At 53.6% G+C, this 21421-nt stretch overlaps 2 protein-coding genes across 2 annotated transcripts in view; both read right to left on the reverse strand.

The window, feature by feature from the left end:
• Positions 1–225: 225 nt before the first annotated feature.
• On the reverse strand, positions 226–1538 carry C9H11orf96 (chromosome 9 C11orf96 homolog). Its single transcript, XM_007181104.3, has one exon. The coding sequence runs from the start codon at positions 1229–1231 to the stop codon at positions 860–862; it is 372 nt and encodes a 123-aa protein (XP_007181166.1). The 5' UTR covers positions 1232–1538; the 3' UTR covers positions 226–859.
• An 18979-nt stretch (positions 1539–20517) lies between these two features.
• Positions 20518–21421, reverse strand: part of ALKBH3 (alkB homolog 3, alpha-ketoglutarate dependent dioxygenase) — a 36079-nt gene continuing 35175 nt past the window's right edge. Inside the window, exon 10 of the mRNA XM_007181103.3 lies at positions 20518–20879. Coding sequence (XP_007181165.2) covers positions 20802–20879 — 78 coding nt within the window. The 3' untranslated portion in view covers positions 20518–20801. The remainder of the gene's footprint in view (positions 20880–21421) is intronic.

A 21421-nucleotide genomic window follows, 5' to 3' on the forward strand; every position in this document is an offset into this window, starting at 1 on the left:
ACAGACCCGGGAGGCAGGAGAGCTCTGGGCCGGGTGGATCCACCGGGGAGGCGGGTAATGGACCCGGGCACCGGGGATGCGACCTCGTTCCGGTGACCGAAGCTTGTGGAGTTGCCTCCACCCGGGGATTCCCGGCCCCCCGTTCCCGCGAATCCTCCCCACTTCTCCCCCAGTCTTGGGAGCCTGGGCCCTCAAGGTTCAAGAAGTCAAGAGCCTTGAGAAATGCACTGTGCAAATATATTGACTTTATTTGTCTCCGTTTGGGAGTCTCACAGACATATCCAGGTAAAAAGATCGTTAAATAAACGCCGTCAGCCATCGCAATGCAAAAATAAATATCAATCCTCCGGCCACAGCAGCAGCTGCGCTGCGCCCCAAGTCCCATCGGCCGCGCCTAACAATTATAAAAGTGTTCAGCGAGAGTGTGTGGGCGTGAGTGTGAACGGGTGTGCGCTGGGGGGCACGGTGGAGCCGTGTGCAAAATCGGAGTTGCAAACCATCGGACAAGGGCGTGGAGCGGCTCTCCGGGAAGCCCTGGTGACCCGGGGCGACTCAGCGAGGGTGCGCCTCCCCGCACACACTCACAGCAGAGTTCGTACTGGGAAGAGTTAAAAAATAAACATTTACAAGGGCAGAGAAAGCGGGCCCCCTCCCTGGCGCCCCGGCGCGCGCTCCCGCCCAGGGTGAGCGCAGTTCGGGGCGCCCCGACCAGTTCGCAGCCGGGCGAGGGTGCAAGCGCTCGAGGGGCGGCGGTCCCCGGTTCTCGGGGGGACCCCGGGGGGCGGGGCCCCTAGGGGTTCGCACACCTGTCCCCGGCGGGCCGCCGAGGCGCGCGAGTCCCGGCTGCGGGCGGCGCCCCTCACAGGGCCGAGTCGGAGTCGCTGGAGTCCAGGCTGTTCCTCAGTTTGCAGCTGCCGAGCTGCTCTCTCTGCAGCGACAGGCTCTGCGTGCTGCGGCGCAGGCACTCCAGGCTCTGCAGGAACGACTTCTTGGCCTTCTCTTCCTCCATGGGGGACACGCCCTCCTCCTCCACCTCCTGGATCTCGTCGAAGGTCACCGGCTGCGTCTTGAAGCGGGACTGGCGCGGCCGCCGCAGCCGGCCCTTGCCCTTGGACAGCTTGGCGGGCCGCACGGGCTGTGGGAACTCGTCGGCCAGGCACACGAAGTGCGGCATCACTGCCTGGTAGCTGGAGCAGATGCCCATCAGCTCGCCGGGCTTGGCGGCCGCCATGGCGCTGCCGGCGTCTTCGGGGCCGGGCGGCGGGGTGGCGGGGCTCTCCGGGGGCGGCCGCTGCGCCGGGGCCCCCCGGGAGGCAGCAGCCTGGGGCTCGCCGGGCGGGGGATCCAAATCTGCTGCGGGGTGGCGGCGGCCCTCGCGGGCCCGGGTCGGCGCTCCTCGGGAGGGCAGGCGGACACGTCGAGGGGCGCGGGGCTACGGGGGCGCTGCTCCGCTGCGCTCGGACGCGCTCGCCGCCGCTGCTGTCGCCGTCTGCCCCGCGGCGGCCCGGCTCGCCGCTTATATAGCCGGCTCCTGCCCCCACGGCTGCGAGCTCGGATGACAGCGAATGCCTTTTAAAGCGTGCGCGCCCCGCGCCCTTCCGCCTGACGTCGCCCCGCCACTCTGGGAAAGTCGCGGCCCTTTCCCCAGCGCCGCCCGCCAGCCCGGCTCCGGAAGGCAGGCCCCGCCCGCGGGGGTTCCGGGAGCATCCGAGGCTCCGGAGAAAGCTGCGGAGCAGGGGCGCAGGGTGGCCCCGGAGCAGGGCTCCTGCCCGCCCTGGGATCCCCAAGTCTGGACCAACCGCGGCGGCCGCGGGGGCGCAGGGCCGCCTCTCCAGCCTCCTCATCCCAGAGGCGCACAATCAAGGCGCTTGGTTATTTGGCCGCGCGGGTTCTGCGCTGAGCGCGCGGGGCGGGGGCAGCCCCCAGTCTCCTTGCTGCAAGGAGAGCCAGGCCACCCGGGCTCCCCAAAACTGAGTTCCGAGGAAGGGCTGGATGTCCTCTTTGGATCCATGCCCCCTCCCTCCCCAAACGCACACACACATACACACACGCACACACACGCGGGCACGAATACAAACACACCCGATTTTTCCAGTCCACTTCTCTTCCCTGTCTTCTCTCTGTTTGTCTCCTCACTACCCGCACCCCCCAAGTCCCTCGCGCACCCCCATTCGTGCTCAGAAGAATGACACTTAGATACGGCACTAAGAACAACAATAATGATAACTAACCATCTGGAGAGCTTTACTCCAAGCTAGGCAGTGAGCTGTGTTTTACATATATTATCCTACTTCATCTTCCTAACAGTCCTGTGAGGTAATTCGTATTCTCCCAGTTTTACATATGAGAAAGTGGAGGCACAGAGGGGATAAGTAATTAGCCCATTAGAGACTGCTGGGGAAAAGTGGGCTCCACTCCAGAGTCCCTGCTCTCATAGTCCCCTGCTAAGGGTTGATACCTACCAATGCCCCCACGGCTGGCTTCCAAGAGCAGGTCCCCTGCCCCAGGGTTCCCAGACTCCCAAGAGGAAACTGTGAGCATCGCTCTGACACATGGCCCTGGGGTGCCAGCAGCCAGCTCACGGGGCTGCTGAGAAAGGAGGGGATCCATGGAATATGGCCTCCATTCCTTCCATAGCCATTCAACAAAGGTTTATTGAGAACATACTGTGTACCAGCTCAGGAAAGTCCCTGCGCTCATGAAAGTGACAGTCTAGGTAAGGGGGCAGGACAGACAATAAACACCTAAACAAGAAATGTACTGTGGGTGGTGTGATAGTGATGCAGATGGAGAGGTGGAGGGGGGGCGAGGGAGCAAGGAAAGGCTCCTCAGAGTGGGTGATATTTAAGGTGCCCCCCCCCCGCCAAGGACAATAGTAGCACCACCAAGTGTTTAATAGATGCCACGCTCTGAGCACTTTTTATGCATTAACTCATTTAATGTGTTCACTATTGTATGTAATCCTCTTAGCAGCCCTGGATAACAAGTACTTTTACTATCCCCATTTACAGATAGGAAAACCAAGGCACGGAGAAGCTAAGCACCTTTCCCCAAGGTCACACAGCTAGTAAGCAGCAGAGCTGAGATTCAAACGCAGACGACTTAGCTCCTAAGCCCTCTCGCTTACGCACTACACTGAAGCTGTCTGCCCCGTGGAGGACAAAGAAGGAACCGGTGTGTGACCAGTGTGGGGAGAATGTTTAGGGCTGAGGGAATGTGGTGTAAAGACAGTGAGGCAGGAAGGAGCTTGGCTTATTCCAGGAACAGCAAGAAGACCCATGTGACTAAAGTAGAGGGGGCAAGGGGCATGAGAAGTAAGGACACTCACGGAAGGCCTTGAGGGCCATGTTAAGGAGTTAGCATTTTCTTTTAAAAATTTTTATTTATTTATTTATTTTATTTTAATTTTTATTGGAGGATAGTTGATTTACAATGCTGTGTTAGTTTCGGCTGTATAGCAAAGTGAATCAGTGATATATCAACATATATCCACTCTTTTTTAGATTCTTTTCCCATATAGGTCATTACAAAGTACTGAGTAGAGTTCCCTGTGCTATACTGTAGGTCCTTATTAGTTATCTATTTCATATATAGTAGTGTGTATATGTCAGGAGATTGCATTTTATCCTAAGGGTGATGGCAAGGCACTGGAGCATTCTGAGCAGGGGAGCTCCGTTCTATGCTTTGTTTTGTTTTTTTAATTTATTTATTTTTGCCTGTGTTGGGTCTTCGTTTCTGTGCGAGGGCTTTCTCTAGTTGCGGCAAGCGGGGGCCACTCTTCATCGCGGTGCGCGGGCCTCTCACTATCGTGGCCTCTCTTGCTGTGGAGCACAGGCTCCAGACGCGCAGGCTCAGTAATTGTGGCTCACGGGCCTAGTCGCTCCGCGGCATGTGGGATCCTCCCAGACCAGGGCTCGAACCCATGTCCCCTGCATTAGCAGGCAGACTCTCAACCACTGCGCCACCAGGGAAGCCCCGTTCTATGTTTTTAAAAGCTCACTCTGGCTGCTGTGTGAAGAGTAACTGGAAAGGGTGGGGGAAGAAGCAGGGATCCCACCTAGAAGATCGTTACATGAACCACAGATATAAGACACTGAAGACCTGGATGAGAGTGAAGAAAACGGAGCTGTAGGGAAGTGGTCAGATTTGGGATTTGGGGATAGAACTGAGAGAAGCTGCTGATGGACTGGATGGCGGGAGGAGGGGTTGAGGGGAGAGGGGTGGAAACCAAGGCTGACGTCTTTGTATTTGGCCTCAGCAAATGTTAGATGGCGGTGCCATTGAGGGGTGTGGGGAAGAGAAGGTTGGGGAGGGCAGGGCCATTGTGGGGTCTGCAGGTTACCCATCAAAATCCACTACCCACCAGCGTGACGCCTGAAATGATCATATCAGAACCATATTATGTGAGAGAAAAATTCATTTCTCTAATCCTAAAGCCACGGTATTGGGGAGTTCCTTTTAATAGCAGCTTAGCAATACTCTGATACAGAAATTGGTACTAGGAATGGAAAGCTGCCATGTATAAAAACCCTAAAACATGCGGCACTGGCTTGGCTAACAGGTGGTGAGCAACGTGGAAACAAATACTGGAGAACGGAAAACCAGTGACCCTTGTTATGTTGTGACAAAACGTTTAATAAAAACATTACCTGTGATAATTTGGAAGGCAGACCACATGCCTACTTGAGCCACTAATTCTAGAAAAATGGTTGGAAAGAGCCAAAAACATTTGCATGTGTTGGCTGGTTTGCAAGAAGAGATGAACAGAAAAGGAGATAACAAAGAAAATCACTGTCCTCAGGGTTGGAAAAACCAACTGGTTTTGCCCAAAGAACAGGAGCTCAGACCCTCGGCACTCAGAGCCTTTCTCAAAGCCTGTCTATTAGGCCAAACAATAAGCCAAACAAAGGAATCACCCTTGTGGCAAAGTATTCTCTTAGGGGTATTGCCTTGTCATCCAAGTCTATTATTTCAGACGTCCTTAGGGACTTTTAAACTTTCATTTAAAATGGGAGAGAAAGAGGTGGGTTGGGCAACACAGACAGACAGTAACGCCATCAAGAAAGGAACTTGGGGTGTGGTTACTGCCCAAGGAACTGACTAGAAGCAGAAAGACCCAAAGCCTACTACGTTTCTGAAGGGATTGTTATTATCAACAAAATTGAAAGGCTAGACTTCAAAAGCCCATGATTGCCCCAGCCTAAATAAGCGCTCAAGGAGGACAGACTTTCAACACCCTGTTGGGTGGAGAGCCACAGACAAGGAGGAATGTGCCAAAGGCAAAGCCGGGGGCCAGGGAGACGCGGGATGAGGGGGCTGCCCCCAGAGAAGGGGGTCCCCCACCACCAGGGCGGGAAGGCCGCACCATTCTAGGGGGTGGAGCGTGGTAGAGACTGCTAGCTGTCCGCCCAGCTGGGCCCACTTCCCAGCTTCCTTTGCAGCTCCGTGGGGCTGTGTGTCTAAGCTCTCATCTGTGGAAGGGAGCAGAAGTCAGACTCCTGTCTCACTTGCTTAAGAAGAAATTCCCGCCCGGGATTTCCGTGTTCTTTCCCTCACACTGGCTGGAAGCCCTGGAGGTTTCGTGTTAAAGACAGCAGTGCCATCATCAGTCTGGGTCCCTAAATGACCCTGTGGGACGGAGCTCTCTACCAACCCGAAACATTTCCCTTGGAGCTATTTTGTGAGAGAGCCATCAACAGAATATTTTTAAGCTACTCTAATTTGGGGTCTCTATTATATTGACTTAGATTGTCCCAACTAAGAGAACCATTAGACATCCGGATGGAGAGGTGGAGCAGGACACTGGAACTTAGAGGAGAGGCGAGGGACGTAGGTGGCCGTTTGGGACTCATCAGGGTGTAGATGGGGGAGCGGGTGAAAACCCACCTTCCAGACAGAGAAGGGCTGGAACCAGCCAGCACTGGGAGGACCGTGAGCCAGTCAAGGACGCAGAGAAGCAACGCCCAACAGGGTAAGAGCGACACCAGAAGCACATGTCAGAACCCGAGAGAAGGATATTTCTAGGAGGGAGATGACTAGAATGGGCGTCTAAAGACAGGTCCTAGCCTGGCTCCACCTGAACTTACTGTGAGGCCTGGGCCAAGCCGTTTGTTTCCCTGAGCTGAGGACGTCTCAGCTCCCCTGCTGCTTCCTCAGAGCGGCCTTCCCGGCCACCCTCTTCAAGGCTCCCCCCTCGGTCACTGTCTGCAAGGCCTTCTCATTTACTCGTACTTGTCAGTGTGGTCTGCCTTCCCGGTGGACTCTGTCTTTCCAGGACAGGCTAGGTTGCTTCCCCTGGCCACCCTGGGACACGGGGTGGCCATTACCAGGGATGCAGGATGGTCCCTCTTTTCAGCAGGCCTGTAGCCCTGGAAGTGCAGAGGAAGGACAGAGAACGTCACCTGTGGAACACCTACTCTGTGCCAATAGTGCTTTACATGTGCCTCTCTTAGATCATCCTCACGGCATCCCTTAAGGGGGACCCTACTATCACCCCATTTTACAGCTGAGGACTGAGGGTGCTTTGCAGCTTACCGGGGTCACCTTTGGTGTTAAGTGCTGAAGCCGGCACTCAAGCCAGGTCTGCCTGACTCAGAAATCAGTGCTCATTGTTTGCAACAGTGCATCTCACCATCCCTTTGATGTGATGGGAACAGCACAGGACTAGAATTCAGACACGCAGGTTGCAGCATCAGCTCCATCAGCCACGTACCCTGTGGCCTTGAACCCATTGCTTCCCATCTCTGAGCCTCAGTTTCCCCATCCGTGAAGTGAGTAGGCTAGACTCGGATTTGCTGGGGACCCCTCCAGCTCTAATATTCTGGAATCCTTGGAAGGATGTACAGATGGGGGGACCCAGTTGCAGGAAGCAGATGTTTCCTCTTGGGCCAGAGAGTGGCAAGCAGCCTGGGCTGAGGCTTCAGGGGAAGCCTCCCCTCCATGGAGGGGGCTGCTGGGGGAGCAGATGGGGCAGGAAGATGGCAGCAGACCGGGGAGGGGCTTGTGCCATCACCTCCTCCACCATCCCCACCCACACTTTGGCTTTCGGGCAGAACCAGGGTTTGAAAATAGCAACCACCGGTTATTCGGCTATTAGCAGGGCTTTGTTTCCAAGGGAGCCTGCGGTACCCTGGCCCAGGTCAGGAGGGAGCAGGGATGCTGAGTCCGTTCCGGGATGCAGAGAGGCAGTGAGCCACGGAGGCTGCGCAGCAAGGTGGGGAGAACCAGGTCAGGGTGGTTCTGGTCACAGGTCCTTCTCTGCTTCCCGACAAGAGGGCTTGGCCTCTTCCTGTGGCTGCTTTGCTGCCCTGGCACAGACCTATTGCCAGCTAGAAGCCTGGGTCGGCTGGCTGTGCCCTCCTGCTCACCCAGAAGTCTCCCCAGAGTGGATCTCAGGCCTCCACATGCTGAATGAGGTCACGGTTATTCCAGATGTTGCTGTTTGGGTCCATCTGTACTCTGGGTGTATCTGGCTCAGCGACCACTTGTCTACGTGTGTGTGTGTGTGTGTGTGTGTGTGTGTGTGTGTGAATCCAGGTGTGTGGAGCGGGAATACAAATGTGAATGTGGCATAAGAGGTGGGGAGGAGCAAGTGCCAAGGCCTCTCCCCAGGGGTCCCGCCGCCGGGCCCCACCCTCACCTCATGCTGCGCCCTCTTCCCCCTGTGGGCCCTCCGCACAAAGCCCGTGGCTTCAGCATACAACCACCTGCTTCTGCCTCACTCAGAATGAGCTCTTGGTCTGGTACGACTGTGAGCATAAAAGTGTTTTGATAATTTTGCTGGACGGTTGCCATGACAATCCCCAGCAAGCTCCAAGAGAGGGTGTTGGTGTGTGCACGGGAGCGGGGGGAGAGCGAGCGAGTCTGAGAGACAGAGAGAAGGGAGAGGGGGCAGGGAGATCCCCAGCGATACCCTCAAGTCAGATCTTCAGCCTCCAGTTCCCCCCACCCCCCGTGGCCCCATTCAGGTCACGATGAGCTCACTGTCTAATCTGGGCCTCACTGTACGCAGTGCAACAGAATACCAGCTGCTGGCAGGGAGGCTGCTGGAGCTGGCACGGCAGGGCTCGTCCCACTGGGGGAGGCACCCTGACAACCCCCCACTCCCAGGATGAGCCCCAGGGAACACCATCCTGGACTGGGGAGCAGGGAGATTCTTGGGGACCCAGAGGGAGCCAGAGCCCAGGGAAACCTCCCAACAATCATGCCCAGGCTGTGGGCCTGGCTTGCTGATGTGAATAATGGGAAAGCATTTCCCTGCTAAGGGCTTGCTACCTGGCACAGCTTTGGCAGCCCAGGGTCTGTGGCCCAATCCTTCCTGCATGCTTTTTTGCAGGCCTGAGTGTTGCCTCTCCTGGGCCTGCTGGCTAGGGAATCACTACGTGGATAATGATAAAATTACCATCTGTGGCACTTGAGCTTGGCAAAGTAGTTTCCTCTCTATGACCTCAGCAAAGCAGGGATATCTTTGCTGTCTTTTGAGTGGAGAACAGGAGCTCAGAGAGGGGAGGGGACTAGACGAAGGTCACACAGCAAGCAGCAAGGTGGTGGCAGAATAAGGATAGAACCCAGTCCTGAACTTTTTAGTCCAGCCTTGCTGCCCTGAGGACAGGTTCTCCGGAAGGGGTCCATCTGGCATTGCCCCTCACATAAGGCAGGGAAACTGAGGCCCAGAGACATCCCCCAGCTAGTAAGCCTAAAGCAGCGTATGCAACCTCCGATTCTGAGAAATTTCACCGCCTCTACTGAACCACGAGCCAGCCCCATGTGTTCCCCAAAGCAAGCCCCAGGAACTTATGTTCCAAGGTTAAAGTGCCAGTCTCTGCCCTGGAAGGAGAGTCTTCTGGTTATTGGCAAAACAGAGCAGAGGGCAGCTGGAGCTGGCCGGGAACACAGAGGTGAGGGGGGCCAGAGGTCTTCCCAGGCAGTGCCAAGTCCCAGCTGCATAAGGCAGCATTTCGAAGGGCCCCTAGCCTCTGCTATTGGAGCTGTGTGGCCTTGGGCAAGTCGCCTCAGCAGTCAGAGCCCCGGTGTCTACAGCTATCAAGAGCCAATGCGCACAGGAGCCCTGGGGGGAATGGCTTTCCGTGTTCTGGGAAGCAGCTGCCCAGGAACAGCAGTCTCTGAAGACAGAGGTGCCCTCATGCCTGTCTCTAGCTTGGCTCAGATCCATAATAACTCGGATCTAAGCCCGGATATGGGTGTTTCAATAATTACCATCATGGGAGGGGGGCACCAAAAAGAAAGTGCTGTGGGATCTGAAGACAACCCACAAAGAAGACGTTCACGCATCCTCGGTAATGGGTAACAGCATGAGAAGAGGCAAACAGCGTACCGAGACTGCCTGCTTGGGCACCCTGGTTCTAGTGTTTGCCAGAAAGTTCTTCTTGCTACCCTGTGAAGGCGGAGGCCTTGTGCCTGCCCCATCCTTTACCCAGGGTGGCGGTTATGAGGATCAAACCAGATTATTCTATGAGAACATACTGGGGTAAAACTTGCCCTGCAGGAGGGTGAATTTTTAAATGTATTCCAAAAAATTAGGGTTGAAACAATGCCCTGTTGTGTGATGTGTTGTGAGCCTGGCCTTGAACTGGCACACACCATCAGCCTCGTGAAAAGCTCCTGTCCTGCCATGGGGGCCCAGAGACTCCATTCTCCCCAATCCCTGCCTGTCTGCCTCCTCAGACATTGTCTCCGGCTGCCCAGCGGACACAAGATGCCTGCTGCACCCCAGTCTCTTTGCACAGTTTGGACACGCTGGGGCTGCAGGTCACTCCCAGGACAGCCCACTTAAGGCAGCCTCTCTCCGACACTGCCCTCCTATAACTGGCCCATGGAAGGCATCTCCCCCTTCTTTCTTTAAGGCGGCAACAGCTGCCATTTCTCTAGCCATTCCCTCACTGGGACACCCAAGGGGATAGGATTTCAAGGAATGAGTTTTCTTCAGGCCAGGCATCAACACAAAGCACTCGGTACCTATCATCTCACCCTTAAGTTTATCCTGCAAGATGGGTGTTGCTATCTCCAAACTTTAGATGAGGAAACAGGCTCAGAGACGTTAGGGAACTTTCACAAGGCCACACAGCCAGGCAGAGATAGAGCTGAGGTTTGAACCCAGGTCTGTCACTGCCAAAGCTCATCTCATCATCCACCAGCAGCTCCCACGATGGTGACTCCTGGACCTGCCCAGACAGGGGTTCAGTGTAAGGAGGGACACGGTGAAGCAGCTGTGTCTGGGGAAGAGTCTGGAATTCCAACTGGGAGCCAGGCTCCACTTCCCTACAACTTTTTTTTTTTTTTTAATAAATTTTATTTATTTATTTATTTTTGGCTGTGTTGGGTCTTCGTTGCTGTGCGTGGGCTTTCTCTAGTTGTGGTGAGCGGGGGCTACTCTTCATTGCAGTGTGCGGGCTTCTCACTGCAGTGGCTTCTCTTGTTGCGGAGCACGGGCTCTAGGCGTGCGGGCTTCAGTAGTTGTGGCTTCCGCGCTCTAGAGCACAGGCTCAGTAGTTGTGGCGCACGGGCTTAGTTGCTCCGCAGCATGTGGGATCTTCCTGGACCAGGGCTCGAACCCGTGTCCCCTGCACTGGCAGGCGGATTCTTAACCACTGCGCCACCAGGGAAGCCCCCGAACAACTTTTCCAGAGAGAAGGCTGGTGTCCTCTGGCCCAGGCAGTGGTCGGGTGGGGTGGGGAGAGGAGTGTGGATGACATCCAAACCCACTCCTTTGCCCGTGGTGATGGCACGGGGCCCTCCCCACCCACGGATGTCCTGGCACTTGAGGTAGTGCAGGCAGGGCCCAGCCAGACAGTGGGCGCGCCAGGACCTCCCACGGAGGTGAGAGGGCACTCGGAGCAGTGCCATCAGGCCAGGAGCTCCTTCCCGCATCTGAGATTACTGTTTGAAGATACGAAGAAGAAAACCACAAAGGCTTGGCTGATGGGGGTCACGAGGCCAGAGGAAATGGAATAGAACTGCCAGCTGCCAGAGCAGGAAGGAAACTTCCAGATGAGCTGGGTCAGTGTTCAGAGCGAGGGGTGTGACTCATTAGTGGGCCATACAATCAGTTAGGGAGCCATCACCAGCATTTCTGAATGATGCACAACAGACAACATCAGAGTAGAGACGTGTAATAAAGTATTGTTCTATTAAGCTTCAGTTTTAGTTAAATGTGTGTGTAAACTTTTTTTTTCTTAACCATGAACTGTGGTCAAAACAGCTACAAAATATTAAATTGGTGCAACCCCTGTATTCTGCAGATGGGAAAACTGGGGCCAAGTGCAGAAGGGCTTGGCCCAGGGCCCAGAGACAGGATGCCAGGACACTACTGCCCCAGCACCCAGGGGCCACCTTTCAGAGGCCCAACTTCTTACTCACCTTTTAACCTTAGACACAATCAGCCTTGCCAACTGTTACCCCATGTTGCTCCCAGGTGAGAGTGGGAAGAATATGGTGCTTTGTATTGGGGTGGGGGGCAATGGGGTGTCGTGAAAGAACTTTCTCCTTCCTCTCTGGCTCTCTCCCCGCCTCCTTTCCCTCCTCCCAAGCCCCCCTCCATGGGAACACCCCAGAATCAGGTCCCTTTCCACACTCCCTCCCACTGCCCCCCCAATGGCCCCTCTACAGCCACCTCCCGAGTCTCTCTTGGCCATGCTGGGGCCTCTCTCCCCCAAGGCCTTGTCCTAGACCCGTCTACACAGAAGTCACGCCACCTCCATCACAGTGAGATCCGCCCCAAGCCCGCAGGTTGGAGGATCCTCCTCCCCGTCTACATTATTTGATGATAACAGTTACCCAGACCGAGACGGGTCTACACTGTCACACTCAATTCTCGCAACAACCCAGTCTTATTGGCAGACAAACTCAGGCCAAGAAATTTGCCAAAGGCCACACAGCAGTAAGCGGGGGAGCTGGCTCTAGAACCAGGTCTACATGGCACCAAGACTGACACCTGGACACTCCCCTGCCCGGCTGCTTCCCGGCAGCCTTTCCTCCAAAGGATCCTGGATGGGGCAGGATGACCGTGTCGGGGAGGGGGGAGTATCTCCTACCTTAGTTGCAACCAGGAAAGGAACGCTCCAGCCCCGGGGGGGAAGAATACTGGAAATGTTCTCCCAAGCCCCCTGAGTCCCTCCTCCAGGAGAGGAGGACAGACTTCTCTGACAGGGGAGCTTGGAGAAGGCAGTGGCCTGGGGGACGGCGAATCCCTTTCCTGCCCACTTGCAGATCTGCCCGCCCACGGGCAGGGAGTGTGCTGCTCGGCTCCTGTGTCCCCCGCCTGGGAGGGAGGGACACCGGGAAGGGCCAGCGTCCACCTGCTGGAATCAGGCCTGGAGGCCCACCTCCTCGGCTCTCCGTGCACTGGCGCAGCGGCGCTGGCAGCGACTCTCCCAGCAGCTGGCGGGGACAGGGCCTGCTGTGCTGTTTCCTTGAACAGGGTGCCCCAAGGCCCAGACTGGGTGAGGGAGTATCAAGAGTCTGACCGTGGTCATGGACAGAAGCCAAGGTCTCCCATCCAGCTCTGTCAGACATGTTGACCTCATAGCTGAGCCCTGTGTCTGCTTTTCTTTTGCTTCAGGACTCGCGGCAAGAAGGGTTGTCACCAGCACCAGGAAACCCAACATCTTTTCTCCTCACTGCTCCCAGAGTGCCTACCAGGCCACACACGCAGATCGCTCTGCCTGGGCTCCCGTCCCGGTCTCGCACAGGTCTCCCCACCTCGAGTCCCATCCCCTCGCTCCCTCCTGATAAGCACATTTTCCTAAAAGTCTCAGCCCTCGGAGGCTCCCCACCATCAGAGCCTTCGGCCTGGGGCAGCTCCCAGGCCTGATCTGGGCCCATCTTCTTCTCTCACTGTCTCTCTTCCAGCTCAACACTCCCTACACAAGCCCTGGATACAAGCCACCTAGGCTCCACTGCTCATGAGCCTTCAGGCTGTTACTTCAGGGTCCTCCTTCCCACTCTCCAAGTGCCTCCTCCGCCATGCAGCCTTCCAGGACCACTACCCCAAATTACGTCCCATATTCCTCCAACACGTGTGGCACTCACTGTCAGGACCCCTTGTTCCACATTCACCTTGTTATTGAGGTTCTTCAAGTATGCGTCTTGTTTTCTCAACAAACGACACATTACGTGACAACAATTCTAACACTGGCTAAGATGTACTGAGTGCTTGCTTACACTATGCCAGGCACAGCCTCTCCTTCAAGGAGAGAAGCTTTCTAGAACACTGGCCTGGCACATTATTGCTGCTCAAAGCATGGCATGATTTTCTCAAATATATGCAAACACTGTTGGTAGGAGAAGTTGGGGCAACCTTTCTGGAAAGTCATTCACATTATGTATTCAAGGTCTTAAAAATACGTATAGCCTTCCGAATCTGGGCCAGGACCCCGCTTTCAGGAATGTATTCTAAGAAACAATCATACACGTGCACAAAGGTTTAGCCACAGGACGGCTGCAAAAGTGGAGGGGTGGTGCTTCAGTTTCATCAATTGTAAAGTGGGAATAATAGTAATGCCTAGCCCATGGCCTGTTATGTGTATTCATAAATCATGAGTTAATGTATGTAAAGCACTTAACACAGTGCCTGGCACAATATTCAGGCTCTATAAAAATGTTACTTATCTCTTCTTTTATTATTTGAATTGAGGTCTGATTGAGGCCAAATCCTGGACTCCTAGCTACACTAACACCCCACCATCCACTCTCATGATTTCCAAAATCAACAGAATGGTTACAAATAGCAAAAACAACTCCAACTTGAACAATGATTGAATTATCCAACACAACGGACTGGGTACATAATGATACAACTATATACCATTCTATGCAGCCACTTCTTAAGGAACAACAATTAATGTCATGCGTCAATTTAAAAAATAAGTAGCAAAAGGCTACAAGTTGATGAGTTCAGTATGAAGTTGCTTTCCTTTTTTTTTTTTTTTTTTTTTGAAGTATACAAATGTGTAGAGAAGAAATCCACTGCAAAACGTGAAGAGCTGTCATCTCTGGTGTGAAGTTATAAATGATTTTCCTTTTATCTTTCTTTTAAATTTCTTACCAAGAACACATATCCCTTTTGTAGTTAGGAATAAAAACTAATTTTGAAGAAGAAAATGAAAACCATGCTGGTTTACTTCTATCTGTAATAGGAGGGATCGTGTCTCCCTTTTATATGTTCCCCACTGCATCTAACACACAATTTCTGGACACAAAAGCCCTGGTCTTGAACAGAATTCCTGATTCAAGATTGCCTGGCAATCTTGTTTACTCTTCCAGGCCAAGGCATTCTGTACAGAATCTAGAAACGGCCCGCAAGGACAAGAAAACAATGTGACTGGCGGGGCTGCGTCACACTGGTCTGCGACCCGCTCGCCAGGCTGGGGAACATCATGAACTGACCCGAGGGGGAAGAGGCGGTGGAACCCGGCCAGGGCTGGTGCATTAGGAGACCAATTACCTGGGGAGCATGTGGCAAGGCTGCTAAGAGCTACCGAGCCTCGATGCAAGGCCGCTTTGGCACCTGGGAGCTCTCTTCAGTGCGCTGTGAAGAGCTTCCCAGGAGACGCTTAAGTGCAGCTGGATCTTAATATGATCAGCTTCCTTGTGCACAGTCTCCATCTTGCTCTTCCTCCCACAGCCACTGGGCCTCCCCTCGCTGCCCGCAACAGAGGTGCAGGCACCCAGGGAGCCGGGCAAGGGGAAGGGTAGGGTCACAGGGCCATCTGTCAGTCACAGCGGCACTGCCCACCCAGCAGAGGGGTCAGCGTTGGGGCCAGCAGGGCATGTGGAATGTTCTACTTAAGGCGATTACGTTGCTGTAGGCACATTACTGTCAGGCATGGCACGTTCATGAGCTCGACCCTCACAAGACCTCGGAGAGGCGGCTGCCTCTGTGTCCACTTCACAGCCGAGGAGACTGAGGCCTGGGGGCTGACAGACGGGTCCAGGGTGACTCAGCTGGGAAGGACAGAGTGGGACTCAAGGCCAGGTCAGCCTGGCTCAAGTTGAGGCTAGATCCACAGGGGCTCCGCGGTAAGTCTGCCAGATGTGGAGCCTAGGACAGAGGGGGTGTGTCAAAGCTCTTTCCTAATTCCACCCTTGCAGGCAGCACTGTGACAGTAAGGGGGTCCTGAGCCAGTCTTGCCTGAAGTTGTCCAGGTAACTCCCCCGAGCAGCTGGTACAGAGCTCGGCCTGCTCTATGTTCGGCAGGAAGACGCTCCCTCGAGCTGCGCCAGGGATCCTGGCCACGTCCCGAGCCACCCGGCCAGGGAGGCAGGGAGACCGCCAACACCAGTCCCTGGAGGGCTGCCCCAACAGGCACTGCGACCTTCTGGGGCTGTCTGTGCCCATGTTCCCTGTCACCAGGGTCTGCTTTCAGCTGGGGATCTCAGAAGAGGTCGCATAACCTCAGAGCGGTGGAAAGAACCTGGCCTAGGCACTTGTTGTGGCTCTTCACGCTGCTTCTGCCAGCATGGCCCTGGGTGGCCCTCAGAAGAGCATCTGTCCAACGGGGAGAGTAGCTCCTAGCCTACACCCTCACAGGACTTGCGGAGACAAAGAGCAAGGCGGCGGGAGAGTCCGCCCGCTCTCCTCTCTGGCCCCCCTCTCCCAGCCCAGGGTGGGAGGCCCTCCAGGGGGCCGACTGGGGGACCATTTCCTCCCCAGATTTTTGCCTCTAGGCTAACTGTCCTCCTTTCCCCTTCACACGGGGTGAATAGAGGCTCACAGCTAACATCAGAGACAGGGTGCAGGGAAGAAATTAGTGGCTAATCCCTTGATATATTTTTCAGAGAAAACATTCCAGAAAAGTTTTCTCTAACCAACAGGGGCATGGGAGAGACATTCCTGGGGGGCCCTCCTCCTCTCCTGGACTCTCCTGAGTCCCGACCGGGTGGGCAGCAGCCTGAGTACCCCAGGCCCGAGTTTGGGAGGTCCCCACGGCATCCTTCATCCACCCATCCCACAAACTTTCTTTAGGCAGGGAGGACACAGCCTGCAACACAGAATCGCTTTTTGGAGGGTGTGGATTCCCTTCCTAGATGCAGATCCTCATGCAGACAAGGGTGGGGGCAGGGAGGGACCTGGTGGCAGAGGCTCCGACTCAGTCCTCAGAGCGACAGAGCGGCCCGGGGGAGGGCCTCCCCGCCGCAGCCTCCTGGGAAGGCGAGGCCGCCGTTCTGTCTCCGCGGCTAAAGCCGCTCCTGCAGGCTCGCGCTCGCCTTCTCGGGGGCGTCTGCAGCATCACAGGCGCTGCGCGGCAGGCGCTGGTCACAGCGCTCGCCCACACCCTTCCTGCAGTGGGCGGCTAACTGCAACCTGATCACGCAGCCCTCGAGAGCCCCGCGCCTGGCCCACCACTTCCTCCTGCTTCCCGCCCCCTGGGGAGAAGCTTCCAGGCTCCCAGGCAAGGACCCGAGGTTTTGCCGGCTGCTAGAGGGGATGAGAAAGCACAGTCCCTCCAGCCCCAGGAGACTCAGGCTGCCGCTTCCCCCATCCCCCCTACGCCAGGGCCGGGGGAGGCCCAGAGATCGCACTAAATGCCTGCGGACAAGTAACCACACAGGATCCTGCCCACCAGGGACACCCAGTCTCAGGATCTGATCTATCCTCTAGGTACCTGTTTCCTCATCTGTTTAAAAAACCAACCAACCGCCTCAGAGGGTTGTTTTTAAGAGTAAGTCAGATTATGTATGTAACAGGTCCAGTAAACACTCTACATTTCCTCCTGGCTTTCACCTTTCCTTCCCCTTTAGAAACCTAGACTTTGTGTCCAGAGTTAAAAGCTAGTGGGGTCAGAGGCCAGGATCCTGCCTGAGCATGTCCACACTCGTGGAGGCCACATGAGAAGAGGGACTGTCCCTGGTGTCCAGGGAGTGTGACATCATCATTACATGGAGGGGAAGTGATAGCATTCAAGTAACTGTAATGGTAACAGTGTCGCACATGCCTCGGTCAGCTCCAAGTTGGCTCATCTGAGAAAACAATCTTTTGGGTAATGTTAGCTACAAGAATACTACCTAATTTATCCTGTTTTCCTACGCGCCCAGCTGAAAGCCCAGCCCAGCATGGGGCTCTGGTCACAGGCTGGGGAAGGCTTTTCTGATTTGTCACAGCAGTACTAAGCCAGCTGGAAAAGGCACCATTAGCCCGTGTTCCACCCTCATTAGTAAACATCAAAATAACTTCCCTGCTGACCCCGAGACACAGGAATCATCATATCTAAGAATGGATTCCAGCAGCACAAAACTGACAAGGGTCTCATACTGGGGTTCCTTGCAAAGGGAAGCTGGGAGGGGGTAAGGGGACAGTTGTAAACTAAATCCCTCTGAGGAGAGCGTGTGGGTGGAACCACGTATACGTAAAGATTTAAACAAACAGAATGCATCACTATGGAAACATTCGACTTTTTCAAAGGCATAGTTAAGAAAATAAAGCAATCAAGACTTCAGATTCAACACTACAAGTGTTTATGACCAGAAAAGGCAAAGTGGGTCTTAGATATTCTGCAGCCAAGTAAAAGCTGCCAGAACTCAAGGAAGAAATATTCCCAGCAGGGCAGGGACCCATCATGTGTCAGGGCTTTCTCTGAAGCCGTCCAACTGGAGCGTTCCGCTCACTGCAGTGCCCACTTAACTCTTCTGGGGTTGCCAAGACACAATTCCGGAGACGGTGCCACTTACTGACCAGGTCCAGACAGACCTGCCACTCGCGAGGGCAGGTCATACCAGCCACGGGGGCAGCAGGGAGTGAGTGTCACAGGAAAATGGCAGGTTTATGAGCTGTGACCCAAACTTACTAGGAATCATCAACGCCATGTGAGTTAGTGGTTAGTTGTACACTGAGGATACAATCTGATGTTGTGTCAGACTGTTCCGACCCATGCTTCGAGGCGAGGTGCCTGTTGTCCACATGTTTTTAGTGTGCAGAGCTTACCCTGCTTCTTGGGCTGTCTGCTGATGGGAGTCGTGGTGTTGGTGAGCATCGTGAGGAAGCGGGATGCTGAGTCTGGGCATCAGGGTCCCCAAATGTACTCACAGATAAGAAGGAAGGGAGGAAGGGACCACCTGTCTACCTCTGAAAGTTTGCTTGGACATGGTCAGGAAGCATGTTCTCCATCACTTGCCAGGAAGGTTAGAGGAGAGTTTGTCTAATTTGTCGTAAATTGGACTGTGTCCCCCCAAAATGAGCTCCCCCAGTAAACTGGACAGTTCTAATCCAGTTGGCAGCAGAGTTTCTGACTAGGAGATGCTCATGTTGATTAAGGAGAGATGAGGTGCAGATACCTGCACTGGTTCACAGGAAAGCCAGGGGACAAACAGAGTGGCCTGGCAGTCAGCCTGGCCAGCAGGGCACTAGGGTGAGCTTGGGTTGCCCGCTCTGCAAGGAGCAAGCCCTGAGGCTCATGGGCCTGGGGGTGCCCACTATTCTGCCTAAATTCTGCATGGCAGAGGGAAAAGCACGGTCTAGGCATTAGCCTGTGCTGTATGTGCTGGTTCTGCCGTTCTTAAGTCCTAGGAAATGACTTCACCTCTTGGGGGCTCAGTTGCCTAGTCTCTACAATGGGAATAGCATCTTGTTTTGGCAGGGCTTCAGGGAGGATTAGGAATTATGTATGAAAAGCTCCTAGGACGGTTATTAAATTGTCCTGGCAGTTTATTAAAGCTCAAAAAACGGGCAACTAAAAAACTAGACCTGTTTTTCTTCATGCGACAGCCGTTATATTTGCTCCCTCTGCTTTACAAGTAACGTTGGCCAAAATAGCTTCGCCCTTAACTCCTAGTTAAGATCTACCACCAGTAAAACACAGCAACAGGTTGGTGCAGTCACTGAGCATGGGCGTCCTTTGCCAGGGTCTGGAATTCCTGTCCGGTCCTAACCCTGTACTTTTATTCTATGGCAAGTACCTACTTACATTTCAGAAGGGACATTATCTTAGTGGTAGAAAGAATGGCAGTTCCGGCATTTGACAGCAAGAAACAAAACCTAAGACTGCTGCTCTCAGGTGAAGAAACCCAGGCGGTGGTCCAGGCTGTCTGCTGAAGAGTAGGAGTTAGTTTCCCTGACAGACATGGCAGTGATGAGGGAAGAGGTGAAACCGTGGCTGACGCGAGGGGAGAGCATGACCCCGGGTCAGGAAGGATGTGGGTAAGACCTGGAGTCATCTGCCAGCTCTGTCACTTGGGGGAACAGAAGAGGAATTTCCCCAGGTCATGCAGCCAACTCATAGCCAAAGCTGGCTGCACCGCCCTGGCCAGGTTGTGTTTGTTTGAATTGGAGGAAAGCTAGGGATTAAATAGGTTTCATTTTATAGTTATGGTGATTTGTTCCTCCCTCACGGGAAGGCTCAGTCAGTATGACGTTCAGATTTTATAAAGCATTTAGCATTTCTTAGAGAAAGGAGCAGCACACAGGCAACAACATTTAAAAGAAAGAGACTCTGGTTCAAGAAGCTACAGAGCTTCTCAGAGAACAGCGCCTGGCCAGGCATGGCATTCATCTGCCTTCCGGGGAAGAACCTGCCCAGCCTTTGGCATTTTATTGTGATCATGGGGATCATCAATCTTACAGCATCGAATGGAAACAAGATCAAAAGCAAGAGGGCTCGGTAAATTTTCCCCACAGGGAGCTAAGGGAAACTCTAACTCTCTCGCCCTACTTTCATCCATTTAAATCCATTCTCTTTCTCTCCGGTTTTCCCTGTCTTGGTTTGGAACTGGCATGCTGCTCCTAAGTCAAGGGGTCAGGAAGACACGTGCTTTTATGATGCAACAAGGGGCAGTTGTTCTGTCTGCTTTGGGAACCCTGGTGACATCAGAGACTAAGGCTTTCATCTCGGGAACATGTGTAGAAGAAAACACTGAGTCAGAAGAAAGCCTTAGTCATAGGGCTACTGAGCTCTAAAGTGAACAGGACTGTTAGGTGACTGAGTCTATTCCCTGTAGGACTGCTCCCGCTCCTATCTGGCGAGGGTTTAAATGACTCAAGTCATTCTCCAGGGGGAACTAACCTATGCAGAACAGCTGCCACTAGCAGGGCATCTGCTGCTCTTCAGCCGAAATTTCTCATGACATCACTCAATTCTTCCTCCCTTTGAGGGGACAGTTTTCTCTTGTATTTCAAGTAGTCCAGGTGGCTGCTTGGAGATGCACTGGAGGATACCACCTCTGCTCTTTATTCAGAGGCCTGTAACCTGTCTGAGCATTTCCTGGGAAGATGGACAGGCAAGGAGACTCAGTTAAATAAACTGCTCCCAGAATATGCAGCTTTGCATTACAATAGCACACAAGCCAAGATGTTCAGGAGTCAAGGCAGACTTCAACAAAGCTCTGTTTGGGTTTTAGCAGCTGTCTGCCTACGGAAGGCTCCAGAGTCACTGACTCATATTTATATCTCCACTTTGCTAAAGGCACAAGGAACAAACATGGGTGGATTTACCCCGGAGGCAAAGTCCATTCATATTTCTTCAAATGAAGCGGGAGAGGGCAGAAAAAAAACTGCTTATGGACAAAATCATCTGTGAACACAGCCACAGCAGTTTTTAATTTGCCTAAAGAAAATATGTGATTTCAAAACATGATTAGGGATTACTGTCCCCACAGTAAACATATTACAAACATGAACTGCAGGCTGTCATTTAATAGGACTCCAAGCTGGGAAGCAAATCCCATCCTCATCTTCCAAACAGCCACGCCATGAGAGCAGCTGGACCAGTCTCCGGAAGTTTCTTCATGGTGGAAGGTTTGCTCAGTCTCAGCACAGCTTCCCTCTCCAAGACCTCACATCACCAGTGCGCCCCTCAAGGGTCAGGATAAACTGTCCGAAAGGTCAAGTTTATTCTTGGTTCTCTAGAGTGGTACTCCTTGGGCACTCGATGCTAAATGGAAATATGAATAACTCTGACATACACACACTTACACTTTTATTCCAAAGCAATTTAAAACTTATTTATGAGGACATAGACATGTTTCAATTTTATCTCCCTTCAATGAGCAGCAATAGCTCTTTTAAGTCTTGTGGAGAAAGGTCTTCTTCTCTGAAACAAATCTCCACCACCACCCTCACTGTGATATGTAAGCACCCTCACAGGGAGACAGTTTCATTTTTCTAAGTGTTGCTCTTCCTCTCAGCCTCCTGCCATTTTTCCAAAGCTCAAAAGAGAACACATAAATGGCTGAGATCACAGACAGGCATGAGATTCCCCTCTCATGCTAAGTGTTCTTAATTTGCACACCTTAAGAATGGCCTGGCCTAAGCTATGGAGCTGTGCAGCCCCATATGCTAGCCACTGGCTGCCTGAAGCTCTAAATTAATTAAAAACTCAGTTCTTCAGCACACTAGCCATATCTCAAGAGATCAACAGTCATGTGTATAGTGGCTACCACATTGGTCTACACAGATACAGAGTATTTCCATCAT

The sequence above is a fragment of the Balaenoptera acutorostrata genome, chromosome 9 (genome assembly GCF_949987535.1).
Source record: "Balaenoptera acutorostrata chromosome 9, mBalAcu1.1, whole genome shotgun sequence".
Lineage (NCBI taxonomy): Eukaryota > Metazoa > Chordata > Mammalia > Artiodactyla > Balaenopteridae > Balaenoptera > Balaenoptera acutorostrata.

What these genes read in the sequence shown, in the direction of transcription:
- C9H11orf96 (XM_007181104.3), bottom strand. Translation starts at nt 1,231, where the DNA reads ATGGCGGCCGCCAAGCCCGGCGAGCTGATGGGCATCTGCTCCAGCTAC.